This window comes from Idiotropiscis lumnitzeri, chromosome 20 (assembly GCF_059441095.1).
Source record: "Idiotropiscis lumnitzeri isolate Australia: NSW breed Sydney's pygmy pipehorse chromosome 20, RoL_Ilum_1.0, whole genome shotgun sequence".
Classification (NCBI taxonomy): Eukaryota; Metazoa; Chordata; class Actinopteri; order Syngnathiformes; family Syngnathidae; genus Idiotropiscis; species Idiotropiscis lumnitzeri.
The window spans coordinates 512,010-532,009 of NC_142410.1; the positions used below are offsets into that span (position 1 = coordinate 512,010).

A 20,000-nucleotide genomic window follows, 5' to 3' on the forward strand; every position below is an offset into this window, starting at 1 on the left:
ATCGCGCCGCCTTCAGTCAATGCGTGCGCGCAGGGGATACAGATTTTGGCAGGGGGTAAGTACTTTGGCACGACACCGGCGTGCGTGAGCGGAGAGCGAGGCTGTCAGTTATGAATGAAAAATTGAATAAATAAATAAATGAAAAATGCCACCTTTCATTTCACAGGGCACACCGGACTGCGTACCAGCAGGTAAAAGTCGAAGTAATTAAATAAATACAAAAAGAAGTAATTGAATAAATACAAAAATAATGGCTGGGGAATAAAAAAATAATACGTTTTAATAATATTTTTTTTGTTATAACATGAATTTCACTCTCTCTCTCTCTACCCGTATATATATATATATATATATATATATATATATATATATATATTTTATTTATTTAATTTTTTTTTTAAGCATTTTTGAAGGTGTGCCGCTCCTTCGCACCTATATATTTTTATATAGAGGTGCGAAGTATATATATATATATATATATATATATATATATATATATATATATATATATATATATATATATATATATATATATATATATATATATATATATATATATATATATATATATATATATATATATATATATATATATATATATATATATATATATATATATATACACACACACGGTTTTTTATTTATTTATTTTTTTTGGAAGGTGTGACGCTACTTCGCGGATTTTCTGTTTTCGCGGGTGGTCTTGGTCCCCATTAACCGCGATAACCGGGGGTTCACTGTATATACAGATATATATATATATATATATACACACATATACACATATATGCATACATATATACACACATATAGACATATATACATATATACACACGCAAACGGCTGACGTCATCATGACAAAGCGGTTCGATGTCAAACATATATAAAATATTTATCATCGCATCAATAATAATTGCACAATTTGCACCACAGAGTACTGAGTTTTTAGATCTACACAATAATAGGTCTACAAATTATATATTTTAAATCAATTTAGCTTTTCTAAGGGACAATGATTTTATTGACAATCTTGTATTTATGTACAAAGAATACGTACATTACTGCCCCCCCTCACAAAACCTTTCGCGCCTCTGCATTACTACTTATGATGGTATTTTCTGTCATGTTTGTAAAGATTCCAGTACACTGTGAAGAAAATCACAAATTAAATCAAAATTGCAATATCTGACAGAAAAATCAAGGTGAAGGTGTGCCGCTCCTTCGCACCTATATATTTTTATATAGAGGTGCGAAGTATATATATATATATATATATATATATATATATATATATATATATATACACACGTTTTTTTTTTTTTTATTTATTTTTTTTTTTTTGAAGGTGCGACGCTACTTCGCGGATTTTCTGTTTTCGCGGGTGGTCTTGGTCCCCATTAACCGCGATAACCGGGGGTTCACTGTATATACAGATATATATATATATATATATACACACATATACACATATATGCATACATATATACACACATATAGACATATATACATATATACACACGCAAACGGCTGACGTCATCATGACAAAGCGGTTCGATGTCAAACATATATAAAATATTTATCATCGCATCAATAATAATTGCACAATTTGCACCACAGAGTACTGAGTTTTTAGATCTACACAATAATAGGTCTACAAATTATATATTTTAAATCAATTTAGCTTTTCTAAGGGACAATGATTTTATTGACAATCTTGTATTTATGTACAAAGAATACGTACATTACTGCCCCCCCTCACAAAACCTTTCGCGCCTCTGCATTACTACTTATGATGGTATTTTCTGTCATGTTTGTAAAGATTCCAGTACACTGTGAAGAAAATCACAAATTAAATCAAAATTGCAATATCTGACAGAAAAATCAAGGTGAAGGTGTGCCGCTCCTTCGCACCTATATATTTTTATATAGAGGTGCGAAGTATATATATATATATATATATATATATATATATATATATACACACACACGTTTTTTTTTTTTTTATTTATTTTTTTTTTTTTGAAGGTGCGACGCTACTTCGCGGATTTTCTGTTTTCGCGGGTGGTCTTGGTCCCCATTAACCGCGATAACCGGGGGTTCACTGTATATACAGATATATACATATATATATATATATATATATATATATATATATACACACATATACACATATATGCATACATATATACACACATATAGACATATATACATATATACACACGCAAACGGCTGACGTCATCATGACAAAGCGGTTCAATGTCAAACATATATAAAATATTTATCATCGCATCAATAATAATTGCACAATTTGCACCACAGAGTACTGAGTTTTTAGATCTACACAATAATAGGTCTACAAATTATATATTTTAAATCAATTTAGCTTTTCTAAGGGACAATGATTTTATTGACGATCTTGTATTTATGTACAAAGAATACGTACATTACTGCCCCCCCTCACAAAACCTTTCGCGCCTCTGCATTACTACTTATGATGGTATTTTCTGTCATGTTTGTAAAGATTCCAGTACACTGTGAAGAAAATCACAAATTAAATCAAAATTGCAATATCTGACAGAAAAATCACAATACGATTTTTTCCAAAAATCGTTCAGCCCTAGTGTGTATGTTTATGTGTGTTGTTTTGTACGGGCAGCTGCAGGCAGTAAGCCCAAATCAAATTTCCAATATGGCACATCAAAGTTTCTTAACGAAATGAATCAGATTAGGCATACAATAGTGCAAATACAAGGGAATTACCTGCCCCTTGGCTGACTGCCATAGCAACACAGGAGTCCAAGTGCTACCAGAACAGTGAGAGCAGCACCTGGCCAGTGGAGACACGATTGGCGGTTGCCATGATACAGAAAGCTATTCACCCACTGTTCCTGTGAAAAACATAGGATGGTTACAGGTAATATGAAGTTTTGTTCAAAGGTTTACATCTTGGACGTGAATGAGATTAATTGGTGGATTTTACTCATTTATTTGAAGTTTTTTTCATGGTGGCGTGCTTATACAAAGTAATCTTTAAAAACAAAAATTCAGTCCACTTCCAACGATATTGCGGGTCAAATTGACAAATCTAAAGTAAAAAACAAAAAACCACACCTAAGATTCTACAGAGGTTCCACCTGACTTGAGTGGCAGAATATCTGAAGCTTGCTCGGCCTGCAAGTTCTGACTCAATTCAACAAGGTTTGTTTTTTGGGCACTTTGAACCTTACTACAACTGAAACAAAGTGTTAAAGATAAAACATGAGCATAAAGCAAAATACAACTTAACAGAATATAAATTCAAAAACAATAGAATGATAGTGATAATAAAGTCGAGACACTTAAATAAGGCCCGAGGTCTCATGGACTAGCATCACAAACCAAAAATAGTGACCAAGAAATTGTTCGTAAGTGAAAAACACTTCACTTCATAAATTATATTTCTTAGAATTTTTGTTTGTAATAATTTGGGGATCTTTAATAGTACTCGAGTAAAACTGACCCTGGTACTTTACTGGTGTTGGATAAATGAATAAAGAGGCTGTTCCCTCCTCATTTGACAATCCATTTAGGCCGGGAGCGCATCGCCATATTTATACTACTAGAGCCGGGAGCGCATTTACATACGTCTACCTTTAATGCAGAGATAGCAGATACATAATTTTATTCCCAAATTCTCAGTCTCTTAGCAATGAAATACAGTAAACCCCCGGTTATCGCGAAAACTGAAAATCCGCGAAGTAGCGGCGCACCTTCAAAAAAAAAAAAAATTAAAAGATTAAATAAATAAAATACTTATATATACTTCGCACATATATATATATATATATATATATATATATATATATATATATATATATATACATATATACATATACATATATATATATATACATATATATATATATACACACACACACACACACACACACACACACCCCCACATACACACACACACACACATATACGGGTAGAGAGAGAGAGAGTGAACACACTAGAACACTGTTCTACCGAACAATTTACTTACGAACAACCAATCAAAAACAAACAAACACTAACATAGCCATTTTCTTCTATAATTTCCGGAAACACATCCTCAACATAATTCCTCGCTGCTGCTTCGTCTGCAGAGGCTGCCTCTCCATACAACGACACACTCTTAAGTCCGACTCGCCTCTTAAACCTATCAAACCAGCCCTTACTGGCAACGAAAGTCGTACGTGGTCGTCGTGGGCTAGTCTGGCTTGAGGTACCAGGCAGAGGATCATCTTCGTCGCCCTCTTCCTCATCTTGAAAGTTGTCGCCGTCACCACCCTCAGGCACCATAGCATCAAACAAAGATTTAGCCTTACTTCGGATTATGTTTGCATCCAGGCTGATATTCTTCGCCCTACAATCATGGATCCAAATAACCAGTGCATTTTCCATTCGCACGATGGTCTTATTCTGGGTGTTTACAACCCTTTTGGCATCTTTCGCGAAAGATATTGCAGCAGTTTTGCGGATGTTCTTCTCTTCCTTCTTTATGTACCGTACCGTGGATTCATTAAGACCATATTGTCGGGCTACGCTCGCGTAGCTATTTCCTGCTCTCAACTTGTCCAATAAACTCACTTTTTCGTTGATTGTTAACATCTTTCGCTTTTTCTGCGGTTCACTAGATGCACCAAGGGATAAAGAGCGTTTGGGAGGCATTACGAAGGGCTCCACAAAACTTTTACACTTAAAAAATCACTGCGAGACAAACACTAACTAACAGCGATCTATGGCGGGAAGCGTACTGTACATATACGAGATAAGCGTGGACTGATGGGCATCGGGAGAAGCTTGGGCTACTGTAGTGAATAGGCCAATGGACCAATCAGCTTGCGTTTATGCCCGTGGTGCTTAGCGTACTGTATGTGCATTTCTTTGCGTTTTAAAATTTTGAAAAATGATGCAATTATATACCCCCCTGTATACAGTACACCATATAGAATACGGGTAGAGAGAGAGAGCGAGAGAGAGTGAAATTCATGTTATAACAAAAAAAACAAATTATTATTAAAACGTATTATTTTTTTATCCCCCAGCCATTCTTGTGTGCCCTGTGAAATGAAAGGTGGCATTCTTCATTTATTTATTTATTTATTCATTCATTCATAACTGACAGCCTCGCGCTCCGCTCGTGCTCGGGCGGAAGGTGTTCCTCTTCGGCTTAACTGTCATGCACGCCGGCCGGCCGGCCTCCTCCGGAGCTCTCGCACAGTCCCGAGCGAAGCGAAATGTCGCTGCGCTAGTGCCCGGGCGGAAGTTGTTCCTCTACGGCTTAACTGCCACGCACGCTGGCCTCCTCCGGAGCTCTGGTACGGTCCGAACTGCGCGAAACGTCGCCCCAAATCGTGCCCTGGGGAACGTGCTCTTCTTCGTCCACTCTCCTCTTCGGCGCACGCCAGCCGTCTAACCGCTCCAGCGCCCCGTCGTGCCGCTCGGCGAAACTACAATGCCCCTGAATATTTTTTAGACCCGCGAAGCACTGAACCCGCGAAAGGTGAACCGCAAAGTAGCGGGGTTTCACTGTACATGAAAATAGACACGGGACAGTGCTGTCATGGGACCTTGTAGCATATCCTGGAATTTTTTTTAGCAGTTTTGGCGGACACAGACTATAGCAGGAGTTCTGAAATAAATCACAGTAGTGATATAGACGACGCGCTTGTGGTCTCAGGACAAATGGAACCAGTCGACCGTGATATTTGTTTTTTTTATTTTACGGTATTTAAGATTCTATATTAGAAAAGTACCAACCATAGATTATTAGATGGGATAATTACAGTGCCACTCGAATCGCCAAAGTTATTTCCACCACGCCGCAGGGTTGGAGGTAAATATACCCACAGACTATACACTATTACAGGTATTTAGTTAAATATTTCTGAACTCTGGGCAAACCTCTTTACAGCAATAAATACAGTATTTTCACGGCCAAAAGACACACCGTATCAAAAGGCGCAGCAACTTAGACTGGGTGCGCCGCACTACAGGGCACATGTCAGTGACGTAAGGGCAACACATCTAATTGCCTACGTCAGGGGAGGGATGTCACTGGTCACGACAGTCCTTAGAGTCATGGTTTCAAATCAAAACCATAAATATCTCTGAACAGCATACAAGCAAATAATGAAACAAAGAAATAAAATTAACACAAAACATGCATCTCTCATGCCATTCCTTTCAACAAAAGAAATAAAAATACCACAAAAACAGTACTGAGGCATTCTGGGAGATTATCACACTGAGGCATTCGGGGAGATTATCAGACTGAGGCATTCTGGGATCTTATCAGCCTTATCAGGTTAGAGAGATGTTTTTTTTTTTTGTTTGTTTTTTGCAGTGTGTTGTCTAAACCTGTGATGTTTCTTGCTTGCAATAACATGAATAAGACAAACTACGACATTGTGGTCAGCTGCCCTTTTGTCCAGCTTTCCCTTGCACCATCTCTTAAGATCGTATTCACACAATGTATTTTTCACAGTCAATTCGAAGCATAGATATATCAGTCTTTGGCCAGCAGGGTGTGCTAACATGCACTCTGCAATCCCACAAAGGGATCCACGTCAATGGTTGAAAGAGATCCTCCGTCCATATAATAGACGTGTCGCACTACAAGGCGCCACATTTGTTTTGGGTAAGATTTGGGACTTTTAAGTGCGTCCTATGGTCCCGAAAATACGGTATGTACAGTGGTCAGACCCAACGTACTCCGGCAAGAGCCAAGTCAAAAGTGAAAGTTAAAATAGTGCTTTTCTTATTCAGACTTTATTTTTGTATGTTGAATTGCAATCGTTAGTTAAGTCACCACATACTTGTTTGTACAAACCCTTTTTTTAAAATACTGAAATTAGTGATATTCTTGCACTGACTTTTTTTATTTAATTTTTTTTTACATTTTGATTGAAGCAAGTGCAGCTTTTGGGAAGGGCTACTTATTGCCAACCTCTTGTGAACTGTTTTAACTGTGAAATTTGTATTATCCACACGTATTGTTTGTTTTAATGGCTTTCCTTGTGTGAAGCTTGTTGATATATATTTATATAATGGTTCCCTTCCATGAGCCGCCACCTTACTGTGTTGGACGGGTTTGCGTGTCCCAACGGCCCTAGGCGCTAAGTTGCCTGGGGCTTTATCCCCTAGCAGGGTCACCCATGACAAATGGGTCCTAGGTGAAGGACCAAAGTATGGCTCAAAAGACCCCTTATGATGAGCAGTGTTGTTTTCGTCAACGATGACGAAAATATTTTGTTAACGCCCCTTTTTTTTTCATGACGACAATGAGACAATGACGAGCCAAACGAGTTTATTTGATGACGAAAACATGACGTGACGTACATGAAATTTTCGTTGACGAGACAAGACGGGAAGAAATTGCTAGCATGTGGTTCGTGAGATGCTCAAAATTTATCACATCCCTTCCCTTCTGTCTTTCAAAACATTACAATGAAGAGCAACCTATCTTTCGTTTGGGCACGGCCACCACCGGGACAGCACGCTGCGCGCATGTGCACGCACCGTCACACATACTGGTGTCGCACAGCACGCACACTGACACGCGTTCCTTTGACAGACCATGGGGACTGTGACACTCGCAAGGCTACTTCGCTCTGATAACCGCAAGCTGGTACAAGTAAACAAGACATATGTTTGGTAGAGTTTGTACTTTTGCTACTGTACTGTAGAACAAGCCTACTACAAGTCCATGTTGTTAAAACGGTTTTATTTTATGTTGCTATAAGTTAAATAAAGCCAAATACCAAATAAAACGTTTTGGTAATTGGCTTATTTTGGAGCAATTAGCATTGATTTGACTGTTACGTTATCTGTTTGTAATGCATAATCCTGAGTAGTCCAACAGAAAGTCTTTGCTATTGAGTGGAAACCTTGTATGGCTATTTTTAACTAAAACAGACTAAAACCTTTTTGAGTTTTGGTCTAATAAATTTGCAAAAAAATAGACAAACCTTTTTTTTTTGCCTTTCCATCGACTAAAACCAACTAAAACGTTTTGAGTTTTCGTCGACTAAAACCGACTAAAACAATTTTGAGTTTTTGTCGACTGAAACTGGACTAAAACTATCACAAATAGGGATGACTAAATCTGACGAACACTAAAAAGCATTTCCGTCCAAATGACTAAGACTAAGACTAAATCTAAAATACCTGCCAAAAACAACACTGATGATGAGTACAATATATGACCTAATTTTTCCCACCTGATGGCGGGCCCCGCACCCATGTGGCCCTGCCGCGCTCAGCCCGAAAAGGCAGCGTGGGTCCCCCTTCCCATGAGCTTACCACTTGTGGGAGGGGCCAAAAGGGTTGGGTGCTCCGTGAGCCTGGCGGCGGCAAAACACAGGGACCTTGGTTGTCCGATCCTTAGCTACCAAAATTAGTGCACCAAACAGCAGTTCACAGAGAACCTAGCCTTTTCAGAGTCCTTGGAGGGTGTGCTGGAGAACGCTCCCCCTGGGGACACCATTCTTCTGCTGAGGGAATTCAATGCTCACGTGGGCAATGACAGTGAGACCTGGAAGGGTGTGACTGGGAAGAACAGACCCCGTAATTTCTGTTCTCGTCCCAAATTGTCCATTATGAACACCTTGTTCAAATATAAGGTTGTCCATACGTGCACTCTGCATCAGGAAACCTAAGGCCTCAGTTCAAAGATCGACTTTGTAGTCGTATAATTGGATTTCCATCTGCATATTTTGGAGACACAGGTGAAGAGAGTGGAAAAGTTGTCAACTGATCATTAATTGGTGGTTTGTTGGCACCGGTGATGGGGGGGAGAATCCGATACAACCTGGCAGTACCTGATGTCTTTTTTTGGGGTTTTGACAGAATCTCCTGTCAGAAAGAGTTTCAACTCCAACCTCCGGCAGAACTTTGCCCATGTCCCGGGGGAGGCAGGGCACACTGAGTCAGATGGACCATATTTAGAACCTCCATTGTTGAGGCAGCCGATTGAAGCTTTGGCTATTGAGAGGTTGTTGCCTGCCATGTCGGCATCCCCAAATCGGCTGGTGGACAGCGGTGGTAAGGGATGTTGTCAAGCTTAAAAAGGAGTCCTATTGGGCCTTTTTTGGCCCGTAGGAGTCCAGAGGCAGATTACAGGCACTGGCTGGCCAAACGGAATCCAGCTTTGGTAGTCACTACGCCAAAAACTCAGGAGAAGTTGTGAAGAGTTGGAAGAGGCCATGGAAAACAACTTCCGCACGGGTTCGAGAAAATTCTGGTCCACCATCCGGCCTCTCAGGAGAGGTAAGCAGTGCACCATAAACACTGTGTATAGTGAAGATTGGGTGCTGCTGACCTTGACTTGGAACGTTGTGAGTAGCTGGGGTGAATACATAAAAGACCTTCTCAATTCTGTTGACATGCCTGCTATTGAGCAAGCAGAGCCTAGAGATGCAGAAGCGGACCCTCGTATATCTGGGATTGAAGTAACTGACGTGGTTAAAAAGCTCCTCAATGGCAAATCCCCAGGGTATTTGCGCGAAATTCCTAGATGCTCAGGATGTTGTGGGGCTGTCACGGTTGACACGCCTCTACAACTTTGCATGGGCATCAGGGACAGTGCCTCTGGGTTGGCAGACAGGGGTCGGTGCCCCTTTTTAAAAAGGGGGACAGAAGTGTGTGTTCCAAATACAGAGGAATCACATTCCTCAGCCTCCCTGGTAAGGTCTATTCAGGGGTGCTGGAGAGGAGGGTCCGTCTCGACATTGAATCTCGGATTCAGGAGTAGCAATGTGGTTTTCGTCCCGCCGTGCAACAGTAAACCAGCTCTACACCCTCGGCAGGGTCCTTAAGCATACAAGGGAGTTAACCAAACCTTTGTGAGTAAAAAGAACCAAGCCCCCTAATACAGGCTGTTCAGTCCCTCAACCACTGATATCGGCACATTGCCGACAGTAAGTCAAATTCGTTTCCAGTGAGGGTTGGACTCCGCCAAGGCAGCTCTTTGTCGCTGATTCTGTTCAGAACTTTTTTGGACAGAATTCCTAGGCGCAGTCGAGACATTGAGGAGGTCCGTTTTAGCGGGGTGAGGGGTTAGCAGCCAAGTGTGAAGCAGTTGGAATGAAAATCAGCAAATCCAAATCTGAGACCACGGTCCTCAGTCGAAAAAGAGTGGCGTGCCCACTCCGAGTCGGGGATGAGATCCTGCCCAAAGTGGAGGAGTTCGAGTATCTCGGGATCTTTTCAATAGTGAGGGGAGAATGGATCGCTGTATCAGTCTGTCGGGGTGAAGAAGGATCTGAGTTGAAAGGCGATGCTTTCGAGTTACGGAGATGTTGATCTATGTTCCTATGCTGACCTATGGTCACGAGCTGTGGGTCGTGACTGAAAGAACAAGATCCCGGATACAAGCAGCCAAAATAAGTTTCCTCCACAGAGTGTCCGGGCTCCCTCTTAGACATAGGGTGAGAAGCTTCGTCATCTGTGAGGGACTCAGATTCGAGCCGCTGCTCCTCAATATTGAGAGGGTGGCACGGGCATCTGATTAGGATGCCTCCTGGATAACTCCCTGGCAGGAGACCCAGATGACGACCCTGGACATGCTGGAAAGACCATGTCTTCCAGCTGACCTGGGAAAGCCTAGGGATCCCTCGAAGAGTTGGAAGTCTGGGCTTCACTGCTGAAGCTGCTGCTGATGCTGGATAAATGGCAGATAACGGATGGATGGATATTGAAGGTTTATAAACTCATATTTGTGTGAAAGGACCAGGTCTAAGATCTCAAAATATTTTGTAATTATGTTTATATAAGCTAAAGGGGCTGAGATATAAATTATTTTGTAGGCGTTGAAAATATTGTTAATTTGCAGGTTTGAGGGGCTGATTCAAAAGTCGCCCATAGGTTTGCGAGGGATGTTTCACAAGGTATTTTAGGCCTAAATGGCTGAAAGTTATGGTTTTAACAGTGGTGGGCATTCCCTCAGACGCACAGACCAGTCCGTCAGTTCCGCTCTGTGGGACGCCCGACTGATGAATAACGGGACACTTTTTAAACATTACTACTAAGCACTGACGACAGGGAATTTTCATCCACCATTGTAATTGTCACAGACCACGTCTGTCATCGACGGACTTCTCAGCCATCACTGATGGACATAGCTGTCGTGTTTTGGGAAAGTGGGGCGACGGTCTGACGGACCGACAGACTTTCTGACAGACTCAACTGAGGGACCTAAATGACAGACTGACCAACTGCCGATTATAATTATAAAATGAGAGATTGACCGATGATGGACGGGGTAGCCAGGCCGATGACGGACGAAGGACCAACAACATTTTGTAACACACGCCTTTGTGTTTTAAGGGTGTTTTATAATTTCATTGTTATGCTATGGGGATTGGATTGTTAGCTTCTGCTTTAATTAAGTTTCCAACCACATCACCCTACATCACATTTTATTACGGTAACAGTTTGGATTACTCACTGAATTTACAATTAGGAAGATTACTAAATAAATATCTACGTCTACCTTTGCAGAGGCCCGTCTGCATGTTGTCTTCTGGTGATGGTCCAGGAGGCTGCTAAGTTGATCCCTGAGTTTCCCAAGAGCCTGGTGAGTCAACAAGCCCAAAGCAATGGGATCTTCCTCCTATAACATTACACAGAGTTTTACACCAGGGGGTCAACAATATTTTTAAGCTAGAGCTAGAGCTAGGCTGCTGATTAAGTGTCAAAGGCTACTAGTTTGATACGTAGTTCGGAAATACCAAATTATAATAACCAAATTAAAAAATGTAGATATTTTAAAATCATCATGCACAATTACAAAAAAAAACAGCTATGTAGCGCCACCTTGAGTGGAAAACAACACTCCCATCCCAGTACATTTTACATCGTGAACCTGTCAGGTTCACCAATTGGACATTACATAAACACACCGTTAATGAAGAGAAAAACACTCAAAATCTGGCTTGCAAGGAGAACAAAGAGAAAGTCAGAATCGAAAGCTTGACTCTTTGCGTTCTGATCATATCTCTCCGTTCCCTCCCTTTTATTAATTTTAAAATTATTTTGAAAAGACCAAAACCAATTCGCCAAAATGTGTGTACACGAGTTGGATTGTTCTGCTACTGCTGGAGAGGAATGACAGGAATACATTTGTAAATAAAGTTTGGCATCATAAGACCTGGAACAAACACTGAGACAAAAATTTTCAGCTTTCAAAATACAACATGACGGCGACGGGGCTTCAGGGTATGCGTTTAATTTTTCTTCGCCGCAATGGACAAAATGCTTCATAACTCCAATGCACATGCTGCTAAAAATTCCAAACTTCACATGTATATAAAGAGTCATGACCCAAAGACATCTATATTTATTATTCTGCTATACATATAGTGCCACCTAGTGGCAACAAAAAACATTTTTTTCCATTCTAACATGCTGCACGGAAACCGTTCAACGAATCTGACTGAAAATTTGTCAAAACAGCCTCAAGACGTTGATCTTACTCTATATCGAATTTTGTTATTTTTCGGCAAAGGACATTACAGTGGCGCTAAGTCTGTTTATTCTCCAGTGCAACAATTGCCCCTGTAACATGACTGAGATGATCCCATCTTCTTGAAGATTTTCACATTTGAGGATAGTACAACCCTGAAGACATCTACCAACATATTTTTCATTATAGTGGTAGCGCCACCTACTGGTCAAAGCAAATACAAGTTATTTTTGTTGATGTTTTTCTCCGAGCTGGTTAAGAAGGTCTACCTCATATTTGCTCGAATGAGTGGTTTGGCCTTCAGGATGTCTCAATAAGAAATTTGTCATTTTTCGTGAAAAGCTGTGAGCGTGGCTTCGTACAGTTCACCAAAAAAAAAAACAATGGTTATGTTGAGTTCTAATGAAACTTCGCACACTTATCAGGCCTGGTAAAATCATAAATATTTCATTAGTTTGTCGTGCTGTTGTATCAAAAATGGTTCTAGAAAGGCAAAATAAAAACCATTCCCGGCCCGTTTGTCCTAGGCTTACGGAAATTGGCAGGCATGTGTTGCACGCCAAGACGTACAAAAAAGTCCATAGAACCAGTAGTCTAAAGTGTACAGTCGGTGAGTTATGAATTTTTTTATATCAAATTTTGGCCAATTTTTGCACATTAACTCATTAAATACCAGCCATTTTCACTGGAGCAACCCGCTCAATCCCAGCATTTTCCTGGGTTTTGACGAATATTGCAAGGCCCACAGAATATTGTATTCTAATGCTATATAGACATGGAGCACACCATAAGAAAGATGAGACTCTCTTCTTTCAAGAGAAAAAAAAGTTTGTTTCTATCCTTTTCCATTCTTGAGCAATCACCATTTGAAAATAGCTAAATTTCATGAAAACTCCAATCCCTGGGGAAAAAACGGAGAAAATGAGCTTTTTGTAAACTGATGCATTTCGACCATAATTTGAACTTTGACACTATTATTTATGGCTTTTATGACACCTCTAACATCTAAATAATGCATGCCTTCTATAAAATACCAAAAAAAGCACAAAAAATATGTTTTTGATAACAAAATAAATTTATTTGCACATAACAGAAAACGACTGAACTGTTGAACTATGTACAAAAATGAAATACATCAGTGTCATACATACTTTTTTTTTGTGTGATATAAAATAAAACAGTTGCCTTGATGCAAGGGCACACAACATTTTTTCGATTTTCCTCGGTTGCCATCCAGTGTGTGTGACGCCATCCGGAACCACTGCTTCCTGATGCACAACCTGTAAATATAAACAATTGGAAATATATATTTATTGCTGCATTTTATTGCTGGCGTGTGAAGTTTCATATTATAATTTACCTTTCTTTGCACCAACAAGACGAGGAGGAACCTTCTTGCCGCGGGATGCACAATCTGTGAATTGTAGAAAGTTTGTATGATTACTACACCATTCAGTATTGCTTCCTCGTCGGGGAGGAGTCACGCTTGTTTGAAGTGCACATTCGCTCGCATACTTCCTAGTCGGAGTTGAGCTATGCTCACGTCTAACTACACATTCACGCAACATATTCTTCCCGCAAGATGCATGATATGTAAAATAAGTGGATATAAGGGCTAACCACATGTTCAATTGTAACTTGCGAGCGTTTATTTCCCTGTTCGGGAGGAGTTATGCTTGCTTGGAAGCGCACATTCGCTCGCTCACTTCCTATGTTCGCGTCTAACTACACATTTACGCGACATATTCTGCGCGCAAGATGCGTGATATGTACAATAGATGCATGATGGCTAAACACATGTTCAATTGTAACTTGCGAGCGTTTACTTCCTCGTCGGCGAGGACTTATGCTCGCGTGTAATTGTGCAATAGAGGCGGCCGGACGAGGAAGTCAGCGAGCAAGCTCGCGTCTAACTACACATTCACGCAACATTTTCTTCCCGCAAGATGCATGATATGTACAATAAAAGCATTAGGGCTAAAACCACATGTTCAATGGTAACTTGTGAGCGCTTACCTCCTCGTTCGGGGGGGATCTGGTGAGGACTCTCGGCTGCTTTGGCTATTGTCCGAAGGCAGGCGATGCAGGCCGCAAGGCACGCGCAGCCTCTTTAGACGCCTCTTTGTTGTGACGACGATGAAGCGTCATCCTCTCAACCAAAACGTCTCCAAAGCCTTGATGCTTTTAGGAAGCTTTTTTTTACAAAAAAACATTCCTCGATCGTCATTTGCTTGGAGGATTGCATTGCTAACGCTACTAATACGACTGCTGCTAGTGCTGCTGCTACCCACGCTGCTCTCCACGCTTATAAATCTACCCCAGGATCCCGCCCCCCCATTTGTACCTCTGGCGCAGATTCAAGGCGAATTTTCTGCACCTCTGCCCCCTGCTGGGTGATTTTTACATGATTCACAATGCGGACAAGGCTGATTCTCAGTCAGAGGTTGCATCAGACCCTTATGTACACTATGACGCAAAAAAAACAAAAAACTTATTTATACGTCTTTGGTAGAGGGCGGCATTGCTTTAAAAGACGTATTTATACGTCCAAGGGAGTCAATGAGTTAAATAGGGGTCATTCTTTTGCATCCTGATCCTAGAGAATTAATCCGATTGACTTAAAATTTCGGCGGTACCATCTTAAGACCTGGAACAAACACGGAAATGAAAATTTTCAGTTTTTGAAATACTATATGACGGGGACGGGGGCTTCAGAGTTTGCGTTTAATATTCCCTCGCCACAATGGACAAAATGCTGAATAACTCCAAAGCACATGCTCCTAAAAATTCCAAACTTCACATGTATATAAAGTGTTGTGTCCCAAAGACATCGATATGTCAATATTCTGCCATACATATAGCGCCGCCTAGTAGCAACAAATATTATTTTTTACATTTTAATGTAATACATGAAGCCCGTTTAACAAATCCAACTGAAAATTTTTCAGAATAGCCTCAAGACGCTGATCGCACTCTATGCCAAATTTGGTGACTTTTCGGCGAAGGGCGTGGCCAATATGGTGCCGCAAAGTCTGATTATGCTCCGTGGTAACAAAAGCTCCTGTGACATGACTCAGATGATCCTATAGTCTCAAAAATTTTCATATTTGAGGATAGTCCAACCCCGAAGACATCTATGAACTTATTTTTCATCGTTTTGGTAGCGCCACCTACTGGTTAAAGAAAATACACGTTATTTTCGTTGATGTTTTTCTCAGGGCAGGTTAACAAGGTCGTCCTCATATTTGCTCGGCTGAGTGTTTAGGCCTTCAGGATGTCACAATACGAAATTTGTCAATTATCGTGAAAACCTGTGAGCATGGATTCACACAGTTCGGCAATAAAACAAGGCTTATTTCGAGGTTCCAAATATGTACAAAAATTCATGCAACTATGCACACACATTGGCCTGGCAAAATCATCAATTCTTTATTAGTTTGTAGTGCAAGAAAATGGCTCGCGATCGCCCCCTAGAAAAGTAAAAAAAAAAGCAGCGCCAGATGTGTTTCACCTAGCTTTTTGAAAATTTGATGAAATACATGCAAGGCCAAGACCCAAAAAAAGTCTCTCTGAACCATATGCTAAATTGCACAGGAAGTCGGCCATTTTAAATTTACTTCAAACATTGACGAGGCTTTGACAACAAAAGCCGCTCTAACTTTAAGGACACAATACTTTCTGGTGAAGATTTCTCTCGTTCGACAATAGAACTGGCCTGAGGACATCTACAAACTTATTTTTCATCGTATTGGTCGCGCCACCAACTGGTTAACGCAAATACAAGTTATTTTCATTGATGTTTTTCTCTGGGCATGTTAACAAGGTCTACCTCATATTTGCTCTGATGAGTGTTTAGGCCTTCAGGATTTCACAATACGAAATTTGTCAATTATCGTGAAAAGCTGTGGGCATGGCTTCACACAGTTCTCCAATAAAACAATGCTGATTTTGAGATTCTAAATAGGAACGAAAACTCATGAAACTTTGCACACCCATCAGGCCTGGCAAAATTATCAATATTTTATTAGTTTCTCATGCTGCGAGGGCCCTTTATAGCTTTGACTGTAACCAAGCTTTTCGCTTTCTATCGTCTTCCAGCTAGACACCCGGGTGACATCGCTACAGGTGTTCGTTCCGCACTGCTTCACAAAGGCTAAAGACAACCAACTTGTTGGACTTTGTGTTGAAATATGGCCATACTTTGGACTTTGGCTGCTTTTCTAGCTGCTTTAGGGTGTTGCTCACTTGTTCCCTGCCTGCAACACTCAGATCCAGCGCTTCCACCATTTATCCAGTTCTCCTTTCTTTTCTGCAATGCGCACTTGTATACAACTGACAGTATGTGCGTGTGGACATTTATACAACATCAGCACTCGATTGTATGTTGTGCGTACTAACGTATTTACATCTTCGACACGCGACATCGACAGTATGTTGCGCGTGCCAAAGTATATACGTCATCGACTATGTTAACTAGTCGGGACAGTTGTTCATCATATTTCCTCAAATCAATTTTCTTCTATTACTCCAGGCATCTTTCTACCGTATTTTCACTACCATAAGGTGCACCGTATTAAAAGGGGCTGTCTGAGTAATGGTTGCTATTTCTGTATTTGACAAACACCTAGGCTCAGCGCACAGTATTATGGGGTGCTGTCATGGTGAAATATTTGACACCTTAAAACATACAGTAGCATGCATGCACGCACGTCAGCCTTTTCTAAATATGAGCAGTGTGTGGTCGGCAGGCAATGCTCCCAGGCAGTCAAGCGGAGTGCTCAAGAAAGTCACAACATTTACAGATTTTGGAACGCGGTGGACACATTCGACGCGCCGCATTGTTCTGCGATCCATCCACTTCTGAACAATTTAAGACTTAAATGCCGTCATCTGCCCTGAGAGTTGACACAATTTTAGTGTGGCTAAATCTCAGAAATATAACCAGTCTGGGTTCGTATACGCATTCATGCTCTTATTCGCTTCAGCCTGTGAAAGTGGAGAATAGATCGGCACTGTATTTTTGATTATTGTGGAGGTGATCACATGAGCTCACAATTTATGTCAATAAATCCAAACTGTTGTGGAGAATGCTTTTATACTTTCACAGGTTGAAGTGGAAAAGAGTCCGTTACTACGTGCATTTGTATTTTGGTGGTGATTGGTCGCCGTTTCAGAAGATAGACTGACAAAATGAGGAATATTACCTCGCTTGCCTCTCTGTGACTTAGACACTGAGACCGTAAAAAAAGATTCCAACCCAAGCTTCAAAAGGGGCGTGCAAATTTGTGGAAAATCTCATCACCCAAAAAAAAAAAAGTCACGACAAAGTCTTTTAGGGGGGGGCTATTCTTAGACGAGTACCAGAATGGCTGAATGCAGCTTCACCATGTGTTCCGATCATCACCCAAGGGACCGTATGAGTGTGTCCGCATTTCTACGCATTTATTAATAAATTACCCAATCAGCAAATAAAATGTGATATCGCCCATTAAGACCTTAAAAGTGATGTTGACAACCGTCCATTTAACCAATATCGGAGCGGTTTTTACTCGCAAGGGTCACAGTCAAGCAACCATTAACCTAAAATGTACCACCAACAGGCTACATGGCTGATTTGCATGCCAAACAGCTTTTGTGTAGTTAACCAGTACCAAATTCCTACATCAGAACACGTCGATATTCAACCAAGCAATTCGACTTACCTGCTTCATATCTTTTGATTCCATGGGAACCGCAACCACTCCACATGCTCTGCTTCTCGTCTAGTCAAACCCCGCCGACGGATTAGTGTCCATGCATGCCGGATCCAAATTTGAAGACTAAGTGATCTCAGGTAGCTCGCAGTTCAGCCTGCACAGGCTTTCTGAATTTGGAGGAAGAATGAGACATCAGGAACATGTATACACACAGGGAAAAAAATATACATACATACATACAAATTAGGGCTGGGCGATAACCCGAAAATTTACAGTTACAGAAATGTATTACAATGACCGACATCATTGCCCATTACATAGACGACAAGTAGATATACAGATATACATATACAGATATACATATATACATACATATATACAGATACATACATATATTAGAAGAAATCCCTTTATTGTCATTGTACTCAAGTGTGCAACGAGATTAGAGGGCTCCCCTCTCCAGTGCAATACAACAATAATGCAGACAAATATATAAATTAGATAAATAAATAAGAGAGTGCAATGGAATTTAGTACTGAATAGGGTAAATAAAAACACATCACAATGCTGTTCTGCAAGGTAAGGGTGTTCTCGTGTGTGTGTGAGAGTTCAGAATGGAGATGGCTCTCTGAAGAAACTGTTTCTCAGTCTATTGGTCCTCGATTTGATGCATCTGTAGCGCCTGCCAGAGGGCATCAGGTCGAACAGGTGTGAGTTTGGGTGGGTATTGTCTTTGACGATGTTGAGAGCCCTTCTGAGGCACCGGGCGGTGTAGATGTCCGACAGTGAGGGGAGAGGGCAGCCAATAATCCTTTGCGCTGTTTTGACTGTCCTCTGGAGCCTCACTCTGTCCGCCTCAGTGCAGCCGCTGTACCAGGTGGAGACACAGTACGTCAACAGGCTCTCGATGGCCGAGTGGTAGAAGGCTAGCAGCAGCTTCCTGTCCATGTTGAATTTCCTGAGGACTCTCAGGAAGTGCAGACGCTGGTGGACATTCTTTACCACTGCTGTGGTGTTGTGAGTCCAAGAAAGGTCGTCGGAGATCTGTACTCCCAGGAACTTGAACGTGTGGACCCTCTCCACACACACGCCTTCGATGCAGAGGGGGGGCGGCACCGTCTTGTTCCTCCTGAAGTCGACAACAATCTCCTTTGTTTTTGCAGTGTTAAGGTGCAGTCTGTTGTCCTTGCACCAAGCTGTCAAGTCTCTTTACCTCCTCTCTGTAGGCTGTCTCGTCACCTTCCGAGATCAGACCGACCACTGTCGTGTCGTCAGCAAACTTGACGATGGTGTTGTTGCCGTGGGCCGGGCTGCAGTCGTAGGTGTAGAGGGCGTACAGGAGAGGGCTCAGCACGCATCCTTGAGGGGAACCGGTGCTCAGCATGCGGGTGGAGGACGTGTAGGGGCCGAGCAACACAGTCTGGGGTCTGTTGGTCAGAAAGTCCTCAATCCAGATGCGTGTGAGGGCAGGGAGGCCGAGAATGTCCAGTTTGGCGACGAGGATGTCTGGGATGATCGTGTTGAATGCCGAGCTGTAGTCCACAAAGAGCATCCTTGCATAGCTCTGCTGTTGTTCCAGGTGGCCCAGCACAACATGCAGAGCAGTGTCGATGGCGTCCTCAGTGGATCTGTTAGCCCGGTATGCAAACTGGTAGGGGTCCAGAGTGGGAGGAAGGCAGTCCCTGATGTGCTGGAGAACCAGCCTCTCGAAGCACTTCATGATGACTGGTGTGAGAGCAACAGGACGGTAGTCATTCAGGTGGACGGCGGGTGACTTTTTGGGGACAGGAATAATGGTGGAAGTTTTCAAGCAG

The 20,000-nt window shown here is 41.5% G+C and overlaps 1 protein-coding gene and 1 long non-coding RNA gene across 17 annotated transcripts in view; both read right to left on the reverse strand.

Annotated features, from left to right (window-relative positions):
- tmem94 (transmembrane protein 94) overlaps window positions 1–20,000 on the reverse strand; it is a 299,501-nt gene that overhangs the window by 263,778 nt on the left and 15,723 nt on the right. For 15 of the 16 annotated variants that reach the window (XR_015839981.1, XR_015839982.1, XR_015839980.1 and 12 more), the window contains exons 2-4: window positions 18,193–18,353; window positions 11,519–11,638; window positions 2,761–2,888 (exon numbers count right to left, since the gene is read on the reverse strand). Coding sequence is in view for 8 of the 16 variants with exons in the window: in XM_088283672.1 (XP_088139798.1) it covers window positions 2,761–2,888; window positions 11,519–11,638; window positions 18,193–18,216 (272 nt within the window). In the remaining 8 variants the exon portion in view is untranslated. The remainder of the gene's footprint in view (window positions 1–2,760; window positions 2,889–11,518; window positions 11,639–18,192; window positions 18,354–20,000) is intronic. The other variant, XM_088283675.1, reaches the window with a different exon arrangement.
- On the reverse strand, window positions 13,547–14,652 carry LOC148317015 (uncharacterized). The gene is made up of 3 exons (XR_015840079.1): window positions 14,507–14,652; window positions 13,851–13,904; window positions 13,547–13,770 (listed from the first exon to the last, which is right to left on the reverse strand). It is a non-coding gene; the product is annotated as an uncharacterized LOC148317015 (long non-coding RNA).